The sequence below is a fragment of the Euprymna scolopes genome, chromosome 10, assembly GCF_053919585.1.
Source record: "Euprymna scolopes isolate OS-2025 chromosome 10, ASM5391958v1, whole genome shotgun sequence".
NCBI classification, from domain to species: domain Eukaryota; kingdom Metazoa; phylum Mollusca; class Cephalopoda; order Sepiida; family Sepiolidae; genus Euprymna; species Euprymna scolopes.
Genome location: NC_136491.1, coordinates 32,611,162 through 32,629,856, shown reverse-complemented (window position 1 = coordinate 32,629,856; position 18,695 = coordinate 32,611,162). Strand labels below are relative to the sequence as shown.

The 18,695-nt window shown below is 32.3% G+C and overlaps 1 protein-coding gene across 6 annotated transcripts in view; it reads right to left on the bottom strand.

The window, feature by feature from the left end:
- Positions 1-870: 870 nt before the first annotated feature.
- Positions 871-18,695, bottom strand: part of LOC145285921 (inositol polyphosphate-4-phosphatase type I A-like) — a 172,216-nt gene continuing 154,391 nt past the window's right edge. For all 6 annotated transcript variants that reach the window (XM_080134417.1, XM_080134421.1, XM_080134419.1 and 3 more), the window contains 8 exons: positions 18,510-18,578; positions 14,688-14,932; positions 13,486-13,521; positions 8,806-8,946; positions 2,894-2,991; positions 2,507-2,622; positions 1,764-1,918; positions 871-1,148 (listed from right to left, as the gene is read on the bottom strand). In XM_080134417.1, coding sequence (XP_079990543.1) covers positions 1,016-1,148; positions 1,764-1,918; positions 2,507-2,622; positions 2,894-2,991; positions 8,806-8,946; positions 13,486-13,521; positions 14,688-14,932; positions 18,510-18,578 — 993 coding nt within the window. In that variant the 3' untranslated portion in view covers positions 871-1,015. The remainder of the gene's footprint in view (positions 1,149-1,763; positions 1,919-2,506; positions 2,623-2,893; positions 2,992-8,805; positions 8,947-13,485; positions 13,522-14,687; positions 14,933-18,509; positions 18,579-18,695) is intronic.

Sequence of the window (18,695 nt, the reverse complement as noted above, 5' to 3'; positions counted from 1 at the left end):
GCGTCTTCTCTTATCTGACCGTGTACTCTCGACCCTCCAACTTCCTACAAATCATTTATTTTTCACATTTATCTAGTACCCCATAAAACCATTCAATATGTTTACATATTTTAAGACGCCTACAAAAAAAAATAAATATTTAAAATTAAATAAATAAAACCCATGATTGTGGATGTACATTTTAGGGTAAATGGAATGAAAATTTATAGTATATATGCTCTGAAGGCGATAATACATCTTCATTGAGCTTATTATTCATAACATTTGTGACTATTTTATCAGAAATATACAACTTAAAACAAATATATGTGATAATAATAAAAATAATCTAATAACCTATCAAGATACTGAAAGCAAATAAACAAGAAATAATTGATAACAGTTCAAAGTTAAATAAAATTATTTTATTTCTTCATTCATATTATTATTATTGTATACTATAGTTTTTATATATTTCTCCCTACGTATCTTTTTTTTTCTTTTGTATATTTCTATTTATCACTATTTTGTAATTCCTATTCAGCTTTTATATACCTTTTAGCATATTTTTGCTTTCTTATTATTTCTAGCCAAACGTTCTTATGCTTGTTTTTATGTATATGTATACATGTATATATAACCTTGCATTTCTCTTCCGATGAGAAATGTCTTTTTCCTTATTGCTTGGATAATCCAATAAAGTCTATTTAACTTTGCACTGACATCAATTATATATAGATTGTTGATTTATTTATTTTTTTATTAGTGATTTTGTGGTATTTCTTTTTCTTACTTTTATGCACATAAAAATATTTAAATATTTAAATAATATATTAATAATTATATATATGTATGTGTGTGTGTGTGTCTGTATGCATGAAGAATATCTGACATTCTCTAATAAATAACAAAAAAATAATTAGGATTTGCATAGGAGTGAATCTTGCTGAAGAATGCCACATGTATGCGTATGCATGTCTAGAAGGTGGGAAGAGCATGTTTTGTGCGTCTATATGCTTATAGTATCCTTCCTCTCTTAACCCTGGGATTGCCCATAAGTTCCCCGGGGTGCCCTGTAAAGTCGCGGTATGTACATCAGCTGAATGGTGTTAAAATGATATTTTCGAACTCCTGTATTCTTCACTGTGTTCTCCCGACGAGTTCCTTCACTAAAAAAAAAAAAAAAAAAAAAAAAAAAAAAAAATAATCAAATAGAAAAATGATCAACTGCTCTTTCTAACTTATACATTTACAAATAAAAATATGTTAAGAAACGAAGATTTAGAATGCTTAATTTAATAAAGAATTTTTTTTTTTTTATTATTTCAATTGGTGTAAATAGAACACTGTATGAAGAAATTAATTTTTGAGTCAAAATTGTCAACTGGAAATGACATTTTCTTTGTCATACTTTAGCTTCAAACAGCATTTTGTTGGTCTGTCACACTTTAGCTTCAAACAGCAGTAAAACATGCATGCAGTTTATGCGGTGTATTTGATTAAAAAAAAAAAAAAAAATTACAAACAGCATTTTTGTTGCTCTTTCACACTTAAGCTTCAAATAGCATTGTTGCTGCAGTCATACTTAAAACAAAATGCCAGAAACAGCATTTGGCTGGTCTATCACGCCTATAAGGAAATAGGCAACTAAGCAAAGTGTCTAAAAGGACATATCTTTTTCTATATTACAATTCTGAAGATCTAAAAGTAAAAAAGAAAACAAAGATGGTGCAATAGAATTTAAATAAATTACATTTCTAACAATGCAAATCGCTACAAATTACCTGCGAAAGCAATCCAAAGCTTGCATAAAAACATGAGGTGCCAAGTCGTGCTCTCTTTGAAGGAGCTGGACTTGTTCAAGCGTTGTCGACATACTTGTTCGGTCCTTACCACTTTTACAACAGATGAACCGAACACCATTCAGTTTCCTGGTAATCTGAAAAGACGAAATGAGTAACTGATGTAACGAATACAAGTACTATGATTGGCCATAAGTATTTACTGGTAGAACCAACTAGAGACAAACATCAAAAAGTATGCAAGCCTCCCACTAGAAACACCAGCTTCGACTATGATACTGTGGAGAGCTTGTGATCACGTTAAGGATATAATATCTGCAAATAAAATATACCGGAGAAAAAAAAAACCCTAAAGATGCTTTCATTACAACTTACTAAAACTGCATGGACAGTTGAAGTTCCATTCTCAACCATATAGTTAAGCTTTTCATAATTGCGCCATATTAAAAAAAAAAAAATAAAGTATATGATGTACATACCCATGACAAAAAGAAAATATTGTACACCATAAATCATGTAAAGTAGTTTAATTCTTAAATAAGAAAAACAAATTTTGTGGTTCAACAAAAAGCGACAATATTGTGACGCCACCTTGAAAAAGAAAATAACTCCCAATAATTGAAACTTACAAGATTTTAGAAAGCCATTCTTAACATCGTTACATTCATAACACGTATATTGTCGCACTCAGAATTCTTGACAAGGACAGGAAGCGTAAGACTTACCTCGGCTGATATGTGAAGAACATCCACATTTTTGCTTTTCTTTGACAGAACATTATATTGCAGTTGTCTGACGAGATCCGTCAGGCGTCCAGTCGCAGGTCCACTTTGATTGCCATCTGAAATTTTAGAAACCAGAAAAAATATAAATGAAACCAATATCAAAATTAAACAAGAATATAACTTAAATACAAATATTCAGCAAATGTGGTATAATGGATATTAGTGAAGACTGTGGGATTAAAATGTCAGGTTAAAATTTTGAATGATTTGGAAAAAGTTATGAATCATTAAAGATGAACTTGATAAATTATTGACAGGATTTACATCAAATTACTTTTTATCAAATTCATTCAACTGGAACAGATACACGTTCGAGTCTGTTCTTACCTGGGTCACCTATAACTTTACTGTAGAGTTCAAAGTAATCATTTATTTTCTTTAATCCCATCTTATTTATGTCCTCCTGAAGAGCTGTACTGCCAAACCTAAAAAGAAAAGATTAAATATCTGAAAGACTGTATGGAAAAATTTCACTACGAAATAAAAAATGGTAAACAGATTCAAAAAAACATCGAATTACTTGTATGTTGTTTTTCAAATAAACTGAAAGTCATAATGGCTTGATGCGATTCCAATCACATTCAATAGATAACCGAGTCGAAGATGACAGCAACATTAAAATCGTTTCAATCCCAATAATGTTGTTTGCATCAAGTTTTCATTTTTATTTTGTACTGCTTTGTAGCAATGCAGTCTGTGTGTTTGTTTTATTACATTTTGGAGATGAGAATTATTTTTTGGGATGAGAATTATTTTTTCCAGATGAGAATTATTTTTTTCAGATGAGAATTATTTTTTCAGATGAGAATTATTTTTTCAGATGAGAATTATTTTTTCAGATGAGAATTATTTTTTCAGATGAGAATTATTTTTTCAGATAAGAATTATTTTTTCAGATAAGAATTATTGATATTATTTCGATTTATCACACTACTATTCTCATCTTGAGTTATTTTCAAACCATTTTGGTCAATGTAATCTTTGACAGTCTTCAGGAGTATCTTGTCAAACTCTGGAATCTTTACTGAATTTGGGAATCTGCATGAATATGGAATGGAACCCTTTATTTAATCCACCATGCTATTGTTCTGTCAGTCATGACTAGGACTATGACAACAGAATATTCTTTTCGTGGTTTTGACTCTTGAGTATATATCCGACACAGTTAATCAACCAAGAACCACATCACTCTATATAAAAGCATGTAAGATATGAATGGATACATACTCAAGAGTCAAAACAATGAAAAGAATATGCTCTTCTCATAGCCCTATTCATGACCGGGTAGAAATCTTAAGTAATTCGCAATTATATTTTTGCATTGCTTGCACTAAGGATTGAACCCTCAATTTCCAAAAGAGTAACTTTACAACCAAATTTTTTCAAATACTTTATGTACTAAACCACAAATTCTTGCACAGAAAGATTCCGAGTCAGCTACATATCTTGGCAGTTTATATATTCATTTTTTTTTTTTTTAATTTTTATTCATCCTAAACAAGACATTGCCACAAGGACGTAAGGGGCTACTATTAGGACCATGCCTACAAGTACACTAAGTAGGGAGTTGAGCAGCGAGATGTTAGTTCACTTTACATTTAAACTTCAACATCTTAGTACAGTCATTTTATTAAAATACTAGCAGGCCGCCTGGTGTTGCCCAGTCATAAAATACGCATAAATATTTTAATACAGAAACTGAAGCATGTGCATGCAAGTATTATGTTATTTCTAAACAATTCGCTTCTTGTAAGTAAAAAAAAAAAAAATACTCGAGTTGAGATCAAAACTAAAACCTAAAGACATTGAATCAAGTATGATAACCATTACACCAGCTTGACATGAAATTTACCAAGTGTTTTCAAAAAATCTTAACAAAAATCCAACGACCCCCACGTATTAATTTGCTAATTTTAACCCCTTAGCAGTTTTCTTTACCAGATGAAAACCAATTAAAAAGTTTTCCACATATCCAATTATCCTACATACCAAATTTCAAGTCTGTAGATTTAAAATTCATTGAGTATATAGGTTGAGAATTGTCCTCTCACACACACACTTTTATAGATATATAGACTTCTCAAACGGACACAGGAATGCAGTATTAGTACAAGGGTTGGAGCTTGGTTGATAGAGCAGGACCTATTAAATTGGAAACTCTTTTTTGAAACCAGTCTAAGAGGGGGAGACTAGTGGTAGATACATCAGCCCAGAAATGAGAATACTGTATGCATGGAAGAAGGGTAGCGTTTTAGAGACACATGATATTGACAGGTGTGAGTAGTTTTCTAGCACAGTAGAGGGAACCCACCTTCTTTGCAGTTACATCACAAACAGGAAGTCACTAACGTGACTTGCTCTTTTCATTGAATTGGGCAGGTTTTAAGATACTTGCTCCTTCTTCCCATGTGGGATGGGTTAGGTAACATTATGTATCTATATAGCTATGCTGTCAAGGAAAGAACCACAAAAAAAGATTATAAGAACCCGAGCGAATTGGTGCTGTTTGTTACAAGAGTTGTTATTGAACAGAAGATGCCTACAATGAAAGAGAAAACAGGGTTTGGTTGCTTTGTAACATATCAACCCCTTTTTGGTTATTTAATGCCAAATTCTGAATTTTGAAAAAAGGTTTCATGCTTCAAGTTCTTTATTTATTCACGCCAAGATATATATATATATATATATATATATATATATACACACACACACACAAATATTTATTCATGGTGTTTGATTTGGTTTGGTTGTTTTGTAGAGGAAGATTGTTTTTGTGTTTAGCAAAGGGAAAAGAACAAAACAATAACATCAATGTTTGGTGCATTTTATGTCGGGAAGCCAGTATCTTCAGACAACCTGATCTTGTAGCACCTCAGACAGGAAATCACTTGATGTGGTGATTGAACAGATAAAATCTTTCTCTTTTCGATTAATTAGTTGTTCCTTCTTCCCATGTGGGATGGACTGGGGGTATCATGTGTCTGTACATGTATGCTGTCAAAAAATATAAATAAAATCACAAAAAGCTTTTTAAATCTTGTGCTGTTCTTTTTTAATAACATTTACAAGAGCTGTTACTTAACAGAAGACATCTATATATATATATATATATATATATATATATATAAAAGCGAAAATGTATGTATGTATTTTTTCTTTTACACCTCCAAACAACCGGCCAACGTTTTTTTTTTTTTTTAACAGGGTTGTTTTAATCTACCCCCCCCACCAACCCACCCGGGCAACGCCAGGTTCCCCCGCTAGTCTATATATATAAAAGCGAAAATGCGGCGCACGCATTTTTGTATGTCTTGCAAAGGATTTTTTCACCGCGATTCTTGAGGGGGGGGGGGAGTACTATCGCTTAGAAGTGTTTATATACCCCCTAGATAATAATATCTAGGATTGGGGAACACGCGTCACGTCTAGATTTATTTACATCAACTTTTATAAAAATCGCGCTATTTCGCTGTGTCGCCTGTTTGTCCTGCTTTTTAGTATAAAATGAAACTAAATTCAAATTGTGCATGTTCTCAGCTTATGCGCCGAAACGTCCAGAAAGCAATCAGCTTTTGATCAATGCAGTGGAAACCTTATATCAGACAATTGCTTTCATATGGACACCCCTATATTTTATGGGGAGCTGGTTTTCAACCCAACATCTTGGTGAAACAAAACCAAAACAAACTTGACTGCGGGATTGATGTTTGACCTAATTCACTTTTTAGTTAATTCATCAGGTTTTGTTTTTTTCGCTTTCGCCTCAAGGATACGAGTTCGACCCCCTCCCCTCAAACTTTTTTGGCTTTTTCAAACACCCAGGCACCGCCGGACCGTTCGTTTTTTTTTTTTTTTTTTGTAGAAGTTTTAAGATTGTTTCTTTTTATAATATTTAAACAGGGTTATTACTTCGCTTTGTAATCATTTTACCCCCCACGCGCGCATCTAAAAACCTGGGCAACGCCGGGTACCCCCGCTAGTATAATATAGATTTCAACTGTCTGTTTAAATGTATGTATGTATGCCTTCCTAAAACTTTCAACAGAGGCAACAAATTTTCATGAGATCAGTATCATTTTGAAGTTCAATCCTTCCAACGACAAATATCGAAAAATTGGCCAAAAACATTAATTCCTTCACCCTCAACTGGGTACTTTTCTACAGAGAGGGGTTGCTTTTTTCGCAGATATTTTTGAAAGTCATCCCCTCTTTTCAACTGACTAGCCTTAATTTAAACCTACATCACTTCCAGTTTGGCGATGGATGCAACAGCAAAGACGGCAAGTTTTTCTTTCCTGTTCTCTTCCTCCTTCGTAGTACAGGTTTGAGACTGCCTGCCTACTACCATTTTTTTTTTTTTTGTTCAACACACACCTCCAAACCCCCGGGCAATGCCGGGCACCCAGGCTAGTCTACAATGAAAGAGAAAAAGTGATGAAATGAATTACTACTGGATGTCTTCTACCAATGAGACTCAAACTATCAATGTGATACGCTGTGGAAATCAAAAAATAGTCACTATAATGCTGTAACATACTGACTATGAGCACATGGGAAAATATCAGCAGCAGCAAAGATTAACTGGCTTCCAAAGAGATTAGCAGCAGTAGTAACTAAAAAAAAACATGCATATGCAAATTAAGTGTGCTCAAGTAGAAAAAGGAAAAAAAGGAGAAAAGATGCACCACATGGTCAAGAAAGAAAAAGTTTTTAAAAAAGTCGACGTCAAAGAAAATGGACGTGTAAACTCAAAGGCAAGAAATGGCTGGCTAGGATCAGCGTTAGGTTGGAGAAGAAACATGTACATCAGACGAGATGAATGATGGCAAGGGGCTTTTTAGTGGTGTCAAGATGGGAAAGTATCAGTAATAAAAGTGTTTTGTTAAAAACAAAAAAAAAATGTTGGCGTGGATTTTTATTTGTTTCCAGTTTTATTTTTATGAATTACGAAAGTAAAGTGTAACGGTCACGTTACGGTGCGACAGTACTTCTTAGTTGTAACATCGACTGAAACAAGATACATGTTAAATTACATCAGACATGTTTTCTGAGAAAAAGAAAAAATGCTTTGTGCGTACGAAATAATTTTTAAAAAGAAAATAAAATTATCTACAACTAATTATAAAGGAAAATAAAATTATCTACAACTAATTATAAAGGAAAATAAAATTATCTACAAATAATTCAAAAGGAAAATAAAATTATCTACAAATAATTCAAAAGGAAAATAGAATTATCTACAAATAATTCAAAAGGAAAATAGAATTATCTACAAATAATTAAAAAGGAAAATAAAATTATCTATAAATAATTAAAAAGGAAATAAAATTATCTACAAATAATTAAAAAGGAAAATAAAATTATCTACAAATAATTAAAAAGGAAAATAAAATTATCTACAAATAATTAAAAAGGAAAATAAAATTATCTATAAATAATTAAAAAGAAAATAAAATTATCTATAAATAATTAAAAAGAAAATAAAATTATCTACAAATAATTATAAAGGAAAATAGAATTATCTACAAATAATTAAAAAGGAAAATAAAATTATCTACAAATAATTCAAAAGGAAAATAGAATTATCTACAAATAATTAAAAAGGAAATAAAATTATCTACAAATAATTAAAAAAGGTAAAATTATCTACAAATAAAAATAAAATAAAATTATCTACAAATAATTAAAAAGGAAAATAAAATTATCTACAAATAATTAAAAAGGAAGATAAAATTATCTACAAATAAAAATAAAATAAAATTATCTACAAATAATTAAAAAGGAAAATAAAATTATCTACAAATAATTAAAAAGAAAATAAAATTATCTACAAATAATTCAAAAGGAAAATAGAATTATCTACAAATAATTCAAAAGGAAAATAGAATTATCTACAAATAATTCAAAAGGAAAATAGAATTATCTACAAATAATTAAAAAAGAAAATAGAATTATCTACAAATAATTAAAAAGGAAAATAAAATTATCTACAAATAATTAAAAAGGAAAATAGAATTATCTACAAATAATTAAAAAAGAAAATAAAATTATCTACAAATAATTAAAAAGGAAATAAAATTATCTACAAATAATTAAAAAGGAAAATGAAATTATCTACAAATGATTAAAAAGGAAGATAAAATTATCTACAAATAATTAAAAAGGAAAATAGAATTATCTACAAATAATTAAAAATAAAATAAAATTATCTACAATGGAATTATAAGAATGTTGCTTACTTTTCTGCCAATGTCGCCAATTCATTGATTCCAATATTGAAATAGGCAGGACTAACATCAATGTGATAGCCAGATCTTAATTTACTCGGGAGTTTGTCAAATATAGCTGACAACAGCGGCACACAAACAACAATGGAATGCCTGTTAAACAAAACACAAAAAAAAAAAAATCATTAGTTTAACGTCCATTTTACATGCTAACATGTGTTGGACAGCTTTAAGAAAGAAAACAAAAAACATCAACTTTTAATCATGTCTGTAATTATATTGCCTGTTTGTTAAGTTTGTGCCAGAGGAACACTAAGTTATTTGAACGAATATAATTATGATCGTTATTGTAAAATTAAAATGTCAGAATGTTATCAAAGCGAAATATTTACAGATAAAATTATTTATGTATAAATAGTTCTCAAAAATGTTAGCTCATTGAAAAAGAATGTTAGAACATAAATAAAATATGTTAGAAAGGTATATCATCCGATTTGTGTTTTAGTCACGTGGAGTTAATGACCGAACGAGATGACTGGGAAATATGTATAATCAGTTTAGTTTTAGAATTTGAAGTTGGACAGGAAAAGTCGTACAAGTTTACAAAAAAGATATCGTCTCATCATTTGGAAGCTGGGAGAAACACGGCTTTAAAATAATGTAGAAAATTATGTCTCACAGCTCCAATGGGAAGTCAAGAAAGTTATATCAAATATATATAACTTGCTGTTGTTTGATTGCATTTTGAAGGAGATGAGTTTGAATAATAATAAGATACAAAGACATAACAGAGAAGTATATTCTTTGCCTGGGCAGTGCACAGACTGATGTCAATAAATTCTTTTATTATATGTGAAAACACCCACACACGTATATACAACAATAAAAGAACATTTTACCTACTAGACGTCAAACCCTGTATGTATATAAATCATAATGTTAGAAAGACGTCAGTTATATAGACCCTGTCTATATAACCTCACTCCACTATATAACAGTCGTTTCAAATAAACAGTTGAACCATTCATTGGATAATGATAAAATTCAAGCTTGAAATCAAAGAAAGGAAAACTATAAAATTTGCTGGAAATAAATATATAGTAATTCATAAAATATATATGGCGATTAAGCTACACTGAATAATATTCCGCGTTTCATCCACTCTAGGACTCTTCAAGCTTATGTGCATAAGCCTGAAGAGTCCTAGCAACTTTCTGTACACAAAATATTAATACGCTCTTACAATTTGGATTTTCCTTTTAATTGAGCACTCTGCTGGAATGGAATTCTTTTTCAAAAAAAAAAAAAAAAAAAAAAAAAAAAAACTAATAATAATTATATATATATATATATATATTACAAATTTGAAATTGTGATGAAAAAGTATTTCTTTGAAAATCAAATTGGAAAAAAAAAAAGAAAACAATTACACTATGTGTTTTTCTAACAGTATTTCTTTAACATTTTTTTTTTGAAATATCAAAAGTTTCCAGATGGTATATCCAAATTTCTTGGAAATGCTATCTTGAAACTTTCTGAATTGTTTCCGAGGAACATGTCAATAATTTCATTTTGCTCCTCGTTTATCTTTTAGTTTCTTTACTCTGTATAGCGCCTCGAAGCATCTTATTCCTGTTTCTACATCGTCTGGATTGTCCAGTATGTTCATGCATCCTATTGGTAATGCTTTTGCTGCACCAGTGTAATCACAAGATTTTATGGCATTCCGGCATATATCTTGAGACATTTTATTGTTGCATTACTTCCCCTGTTTTCTAGATGGTGATAGATGGTTTGGTGTCCCCGACGAAACATCTTCCAACAGATATTATGTAATCTATAATATTTGAACATTTTTACCTGAATAATTCTTACTTTTATGTAATAAACTAGGGGGGGGGGGCTGGTCATAAAATACACTTAAATATGATATTTTAATTCGTCCAGCTCTTGTATATTATAGAATTGTGATTTCAAAAGTAAAAAGAAAAAAAAAGCATTTGGGTGCCATATGACGTTACCACAGTACCAACGTGACACACACATGAACTGCTTAAAAATTAAAAATAAACTAAGATGAATGTACACAATATATAACAATTTTGTCAATTTTAACCTATTTTTGACCCCTTAAAAACTATTTTAACAAGCTAAAGACCCATAAAAAAAAAAACGGTCCATAAAAAATCCAATCATCTGAGGCCCCTAGTGCCACTCTGCAACTTTAAGTTTCGGAAGAGATAGAGTTTGAAAATATGGAAACAGACAGACAGGCATATAGTCTTTTATATATTAGATGTGTAATATTTATTTCTTGTAATTGTTAACTTTTTATGTGAAACATTCTTAAAAGTAAATAAACATTTTTTTACAGAAAAATACCATTCTTATGCAGAACTACTTATACTAATACTACTAATAAATTATTAAATAATAATAAACATAATAATAATAATAATAATTCGTCTAAGAATGTGATAAATATTTTCAATTAAAATATCTGTTGGAAGATGTTTCATCAGAGATGCCAAATCAGCTACCACTGTCGAGAAAACAAGGGGAAGTACTGCAAGAATAAAAAGTCTGGAGATATATTCCAGAATGCTGACTTGCTACGCAATTAATATGGAACAACAATTGGTAAACAAGGAAGTATAGTATTTTTGTAGAAAGGATAATGCAATTTTATGTATATTTTATTTATGTTATAACCCTTATCCCTGAGTGGCTTCCGGGCCTTGATAAATGGTGATCACTGTAAAAAAAAAAAAAAAAAAAAAAAAGTGAAATTTGCATAACATGTGTTCAGCCGAAGTAGCTCCAGTTCTCTCCAAACTCTACAACAAATGCCTTAATGAAGCTTGCTTTCCGGGCTGTTGGAAAACTGCTTCTGTGGTACCAGTATTCAAGAATTTTGGCGAAAGAACTGACCCATTAAATTATCGCCCTATTAGCCTCCTCCCACTTTTTGCCAAAATATTTGAGACCTTAATTAACCATGCTCTAGTCCAGCACCTTACAGATGCTAAACTCCTGAATGACCAGCAATATGGATTTAGACAAGCCCGTTCCACGGCAGACATCCTCACTATAATCTCTGAATGCATATACCATTCACTGGACAAAGCGGGAGAGGGCAGAGCGGTATATCTATATCCAAGGCTTTTGACAGGGTATGGCATGAGAGTCTCCTCAGGAAGATTAGATCATACGGTATCACTGGTAGAATACTTAACATAATTAAATCCTTCTTAGATAAGAGAAAAATCCAGGTTGTCCTCGATGGTCGTACATCTAAACAATATGATATAAATGCGGGAGTGCCCCAGGGATCTATCCTTGGACCTCTGCTGTTCCTGATATTCATAAATGACCTCCCCGACAAAATTGCCTCTGAGATGGGTATATATGCTGATGACACCACACTCTATAGCAGGCACGACAGAAAAACAAATGAACATATATCTAAAGTAATGGCAGAAACACTAGAGGATGACCTCCAATCAGTAGTGGAATGGGGACAAAAATGGATGGTCACGTTCAATGCCGCCAAGACAAAACTGGTTTCATTCAATAATTACAAGAAACCTTCTCTACCACCTATAGCAATGGCCAACGACTCTTTATCTGAGAGTACGTCTCTCAAGCTCCTTGGCCTAACGTTCACAGGAAACATGAGCTGGAACAATTACATCGAGAGCATTGCCAGGGCCGCTGCGAGAAAGGTGGGCTCTCTCTACCATGCTAGAAAACTTCTAACACCCGAAAGTATCCTGTACCTCTACAAGGCCACTATTCTCCCATGTATGGAGTATTGCTGTCATATTTGGGCTGGTGCATCGGCTACTAGTCTCTCGCTCCTTGACAGGGTTCAAAAGAGAGTCGCAAATCTGATAGGCCCTAAACTGGCATCTAAGCTTCAGCCTCTGTCCCATCGTCAAAACGTTGCATCCCTCTGCCTGTTCTACAAGTATTATAATGGTGAATGCTCTGATGAACTGCAAGCACTTGTGCCCCCACGACGTAAACACCCTTGAGAGATCCGACAAGCTGCAAGATCCCACCCCCACACTGTAGAGATCCTTAGATGTAAAAGATCTTTCTACTCCAGTAGTTTCTTCCCCAGAACTGCTAGACTTTGGAATTCCATTCCAGGTCACTGCTTCCCCAACTGTACTGACTTGCATAAGTTCAAGTGCAACGTGAACCAACATCTCGCTGCCCAAATCCCTACATAGTACCCCCAGTAGATGTTTCCCCTGATAGTAGCCCCCTACACCAAAGTGGCAATGTGCCTTGTTTGGGGTGAAAATGTAATTAAAAAAAAAAAAAAAAAAAAAAAACATAAAATACTCCATGTTTGTAAATCTGGCTAGAAATTATTACGACAATGGTGTAGGATTTCAACAGAGCATAGCTATTTCAATCAGTATTTTCATACGAGCCAGGAAAATCATTCACTCATCCCAACAACCTAGTGACCGATTTGAAGCCACTGATGCTCCTACTGGGAAATGCCAACAGATCCCAGATCCATTACAGCTACTTTTGTACCACTAGAGCACCTTGCTTCAAATTGTATGCCAGGTTTGGCTGAAGTTAGCAAAGACTGACGGGATGAAAAAAAATTGCCTTCACCAAATTAAGGGTTCAAAACAAGTGGCATAAAAAAGTGCTAAATTAATTGCTTACCTGTTCATATCAGGATATCTTCCTCCTTTAACAAAGCTGAAATAAATTTATAAAAATAAAGAAATTTACAGAAACACTTGGATTCTCTTTGAAAATTTTAAATTACATTTAATAGAATGAAAGTTGTTTATTATAATCACTTTGGGGCTTTGAATAATTCTTAAGACTAATAGGCCATTAAGTTACTGGGGTTGTTTTAAATAAACAGTTGACCATTAATTGTATAACGTTATGGAATCAAAATAAAATTCAAGCTTGAAATCAAATAAAGGAAAAATATAAAATTAACTGGAAATAAATGATACGTATATGCATATATGGCATTGGGATGTGTCGAAAAGAAATCAATAAAGTGTTTGATCACAAATGTGAGAGCTAAAATACAAATTATTTAAAATATATGTTTCATATTTCAAAGATATACCATGGTTTCATTGAGATGGATTAATCTTTTAAAGACTATCATCAGCAACTCGGGCAATGAAACAAATTGAAGAATCTATGTAAATGTATACATTATTGAGCTTTTGTGTGAATCTGATGAAATTTGCAATATATATGTGTATGCGTGCATGTGTTGTATGGCATCCACCTTAGGCAGGTTGAACTGGCTTCCTCCAAAGGAGGAAAGGTCAAGGGAGTATTAAATTCACAGATGGTCCTCAATTGCCTGTAATGTCTGGTGCATTTTGGGTCAGGAAGCCAGTATTTTCAGACAGCTTGATTTAGTATATATATATATATATATATATATATATTTGTATATAGCATAATCATGTTGACACACTGATTCTCGTCAGATCATTAAAGTTAAGCAACATTGAGCCTGGTTAGTACCAAATGGGTGACCATTTGAGAATTCAAGGCACTGTATGTTCTCTCCGCTTATCTCGGCATTGTTTCCAGTCGTCCTGAATCTTCACTTGCCACTGGTATTCAACAATGTTGACTCAGGAGAGGAGTGGTTGGAGATTGCGCAACCCTTGCCACACAAATTTAATCCGTGGACACCCTTACAGTGGGTATCCATAGTCTGTTAAAACTGAAGGAAACTATTACATATATATATATATAAACTATTAAACAGTGTAAATTTCTTTTAGGTTTGTTCAAAATGTTTTCTTTTTCAGTAAAACAGTTCAACAAATTCAATTGAATCAAGCGATTACAGGAGTTAAAAGCAAGAAAGTGTAGGTACTCACTCTGTGAGTTCCAGCGATGGTTTCAGATCCTGGACATCGTCCTTGCAAACTAATTTGAACTTGATATTGCCAAGGTCTTCCACAGCAATCGACATGTCTTCTATCATCCCCATCTCCTCTGCATGACAGCTCAACAGTCCTTCAAAGTGTAGCAAAATTCCAACATCACATAACTGTTGCAAAAACGCTTCATTTTCCAGGTTGTCATAAATTTTAGCGACAAAACCTGCCGTAGCTACTGTCAGCTGAAAAGCAAGCAAATTCGATATTTGACATATTAGAAATGAGGTAAATATACGTATATACTAGCAGGTCGCCCAGCGGTGCCCGGTCATAAAATATGTATAAGTATTATATTTTAATTTATACAGAAACTGAGATAATGTTTTTTTTCTAAACAGTTCACTTCTTGATAACTTCTGTCAAGAATTGTGAATATCAACGTAATTAAAGGAATAAATTGTAAGATGGTCAACATCATGAAATTTGAAATATAGACTTTTGTCATTCACTTGTTATGTTGCATAGGGGTACATATTTAAAGATGTTGGAGACATGTATAGTAGGGATTCATATTGGGGGCACATATATAATGATGGTGAGGACAATTCCGATGGGAAGACATATATATATATTACAATTCCGATGGGAAGACATATATATATATTACAATTCCGATGGGAAGACATATATATATATTACAATTCCGATGGGAAGACATATATATATATTACAATTCCGATGGGAAGACATATATATATATTACAATTCTGATGGGAAGACATATATATATATTACAGTTCTTTTAACATATTTACTTGTAAAGGTTGTACAAAGTTCGTTACAAGTTGATGATAAAAACACCTTTACCTTTTTTGTTGTAAATAATGACGACACGAGACAAACAATTACAAACATAGTTGGTTTCTTTATCCTTCAATCGACCAATCGGTGATGTCAGGAATTCAAACTTTGATTCACATGGTCTATTTTCCTCCCTTCACTTCTAAGGGGCTCTCCTCTACAATTGACTATCACCGTGTGTGATCTGCTCTGAATATCTGATCCTCCTCCACTCTGTCTTTCAATTGACTTCTAACTTCGAACCCTTGATTCCTGTATTGAGAAATCTCCTTTGTTTATGACGTCAAAAGTGTGTTTACCAATGTGACTATATCATGTTTTCTACACATGTCCGTCCAACACACTTTTGGCAAACAAAGAATCCTCAATTCTAATTTTAACCTATTTTTAAACAATATATCTTAACTCGCATTTTGCATTCATTTAACTGACATATTTAATATCCAGATTTCTAAAAGAATGGACAATCGACTCTTTTTTACGGCATAAACAATATTTAACTATTTCTAATAGAATTAACAATAGATAGAATTTCTAAAATTCCATTATCTATTATCTTCAACACTTGCCTACAGGGTTCGATTCTAACCCTATCCTAATATCATTTTCACTTATCTGGTATGTCTTCTTACTTACATGAGAAGGGGATCGCCCTTTCATGTAACACTCCTTTCCTTCCTAATTTTCAAAAAATGTATGCATTTTTAAATTCCAGTACATTTTTTTTCTCTCTATTCGTACAACCACTTCGTATAGAAAGATCGTTCAGACACAAAAAAAAAAGTAAATAAATAAACTTCTTTAGTCATCCCTTTTCCAACTAACTCCATAATTATTTTTAAATCAGAATCTCGATCTAATCTCCCTGGCATATTCCGTTTGGGTGTAGGGTAGTACCTCCTATGATTCATATCAGCTGCTCCATCCAGCCACCCTTATGCCGTAACCGTGTTCTGTAATTACATTGAGCTTCATAAATTAAGGATTGGTATATATAAAAGGTGAAATATAATTGAAAAGATAATATTTCTAAAGAAACGCACACACGCACACACAATATTTCTAAAGAAACACACGCACACGCACACACGCAAGATTATGTTTCCTATTGTTGAATACTCTAATTGTTTACTGCGAATGCCTGCTGGCATGGCATTTATAGGCACTTAATTTCCTTCGATTCTTGTGTTAATTACCGGTGGCCTTGAAGTAAAGATACTAGCTTACGAAGTAAAGAGCGTGTTTGTGACCAAGTTTGAGTCTCTCAAGCAGCAGTAATTATCACTTCCTACACTGATGATTGCAGAAGCATAGAACACCAGTGTAAGTATAAAAATAATTGTTAACATTTATTTGAAAAATATTTCTAATGCATAATTATTACTATAATTATTTTTTTAATGCCTACAAACACTAGTGTTTTATCCTTTCGGGAATCATCAGTGCAGGGTCTCACGATTAAAACCGGTCGGAAGATTCGAACCCGGCAACGAAGCCATCTCTGATTCCATTAACAAGGAACAAATTCACATGGCCACCGTTAACCGCGAGAAATACAGTTGAAATTTAAACATTTATTTTTAAATGTCAAGACAGCGATAGTGATCTAATGATTATGCCATCATGATTTGTATATATTTTGAACTCACTCTTTTTTTCCTTGTAATCATTTGTGAATTTTTTCACGGAATTCTGCCTTTTGAATTACATCGAAATATATTCCAGTAACGCGATTCCTTTGGAGTTTTACTTGTGGATACGGGACTTTAACCAACTTTATTTGGATTTTACCGTTATTGGATTTTCTACTTTTCACCCGGCCATCCATTCACGTGAAATCATTTTTCTTTTTTTCCCCCCATTCTCTCTGCTTCACTATTTTTTATCAAGTAAGCTCTTTCACTAAATACTTTGCACGCAAAATCAGATTCCGCATTTTGCTAATTCCTACCCTCTGATGAGAAGGAAAGTATTTCTTCAAAACTCTGCGTATTAAGGACAATCCACTTAATTTGTGTTTTCTTTTTGAAAATATGTTTTCTTAAAGTGTTTTTAACATGTTTTATTAATTTGTTCTTATATATATTTATATGCCATCCACATACAGTACTGTTTCGCTGTTTCACAGCTCATCAGTGCGGCTAGACAAGCAACTACCTCAAGCCAGGATCGAAACCCGACCGTCAGGGCTTCTAACCATTGCGCTGTTCGGCTGCTGCTATTTGGGCAGTGAATTAACAATGTTTTGACATTGTGCAAATACCTAAGCTCAATTTGTTTACACAAAGAGCATAGTGTGTGTGTTATATATAATCTTTCTTTTTATAATAAGATTTTGAACTCACTCTTTTTTCCTTGTACCCATTTGTGAATTATTTCACAAAATTCTTCCTTTTGGATGACATTGAAATATCTTCCAGTAACGCCATTCCTTTAAATTTTTACTTGTAGATACGGGACTTTAACCAACTTTTCTTGGATTTTACCGTTATTGGATATTCTACTCTTCACTCGACCATCCATTCACATGAAATCATTTTTCTTTTTCCCCCCATCCCTCTGCTTCATTACTTTTTAGCAAGTAAGATCTATGGCTTATTGTAGTTTCATTAGATACTTTGCAAGCAAAATCCGATTCCGCGTTTTGCTGATTCCTACCCTCTGATGAGAAGGAAAGTATTTCTTTCGAAACTCTGCAGATTAACGACAATCCACTTAATTTGTGCTTTCTTTTCAAAAATTAAATATGTTTTTAATTCTCCTAAAAGTATTTTCAACATGTTTTATCAATTATTTGTTTTTATATATATATATATATATATATATATATGCATAGACTAGACAGACTGCCTATGCCTGGATGATCTAGTGTAAATATTTAATATTGCCTTAGGTAAGTTAAACAAAATCCAAGAAAATAACCCTGATATAATCATAATACAAATAAACAATACTTACTGCATGACAAAAAGCAATGTCTCTCCTGTATTTAATGGACTGTAGCATGTGCATGTGCTCACGATTCTCCTACAATAATTAATTAAATAATATTAATATACAATAATTAAATAATTAATAATAATATACACTAATTAAATAATTAATAATAATATACACTAATTAAATAATAATAATATACAATAA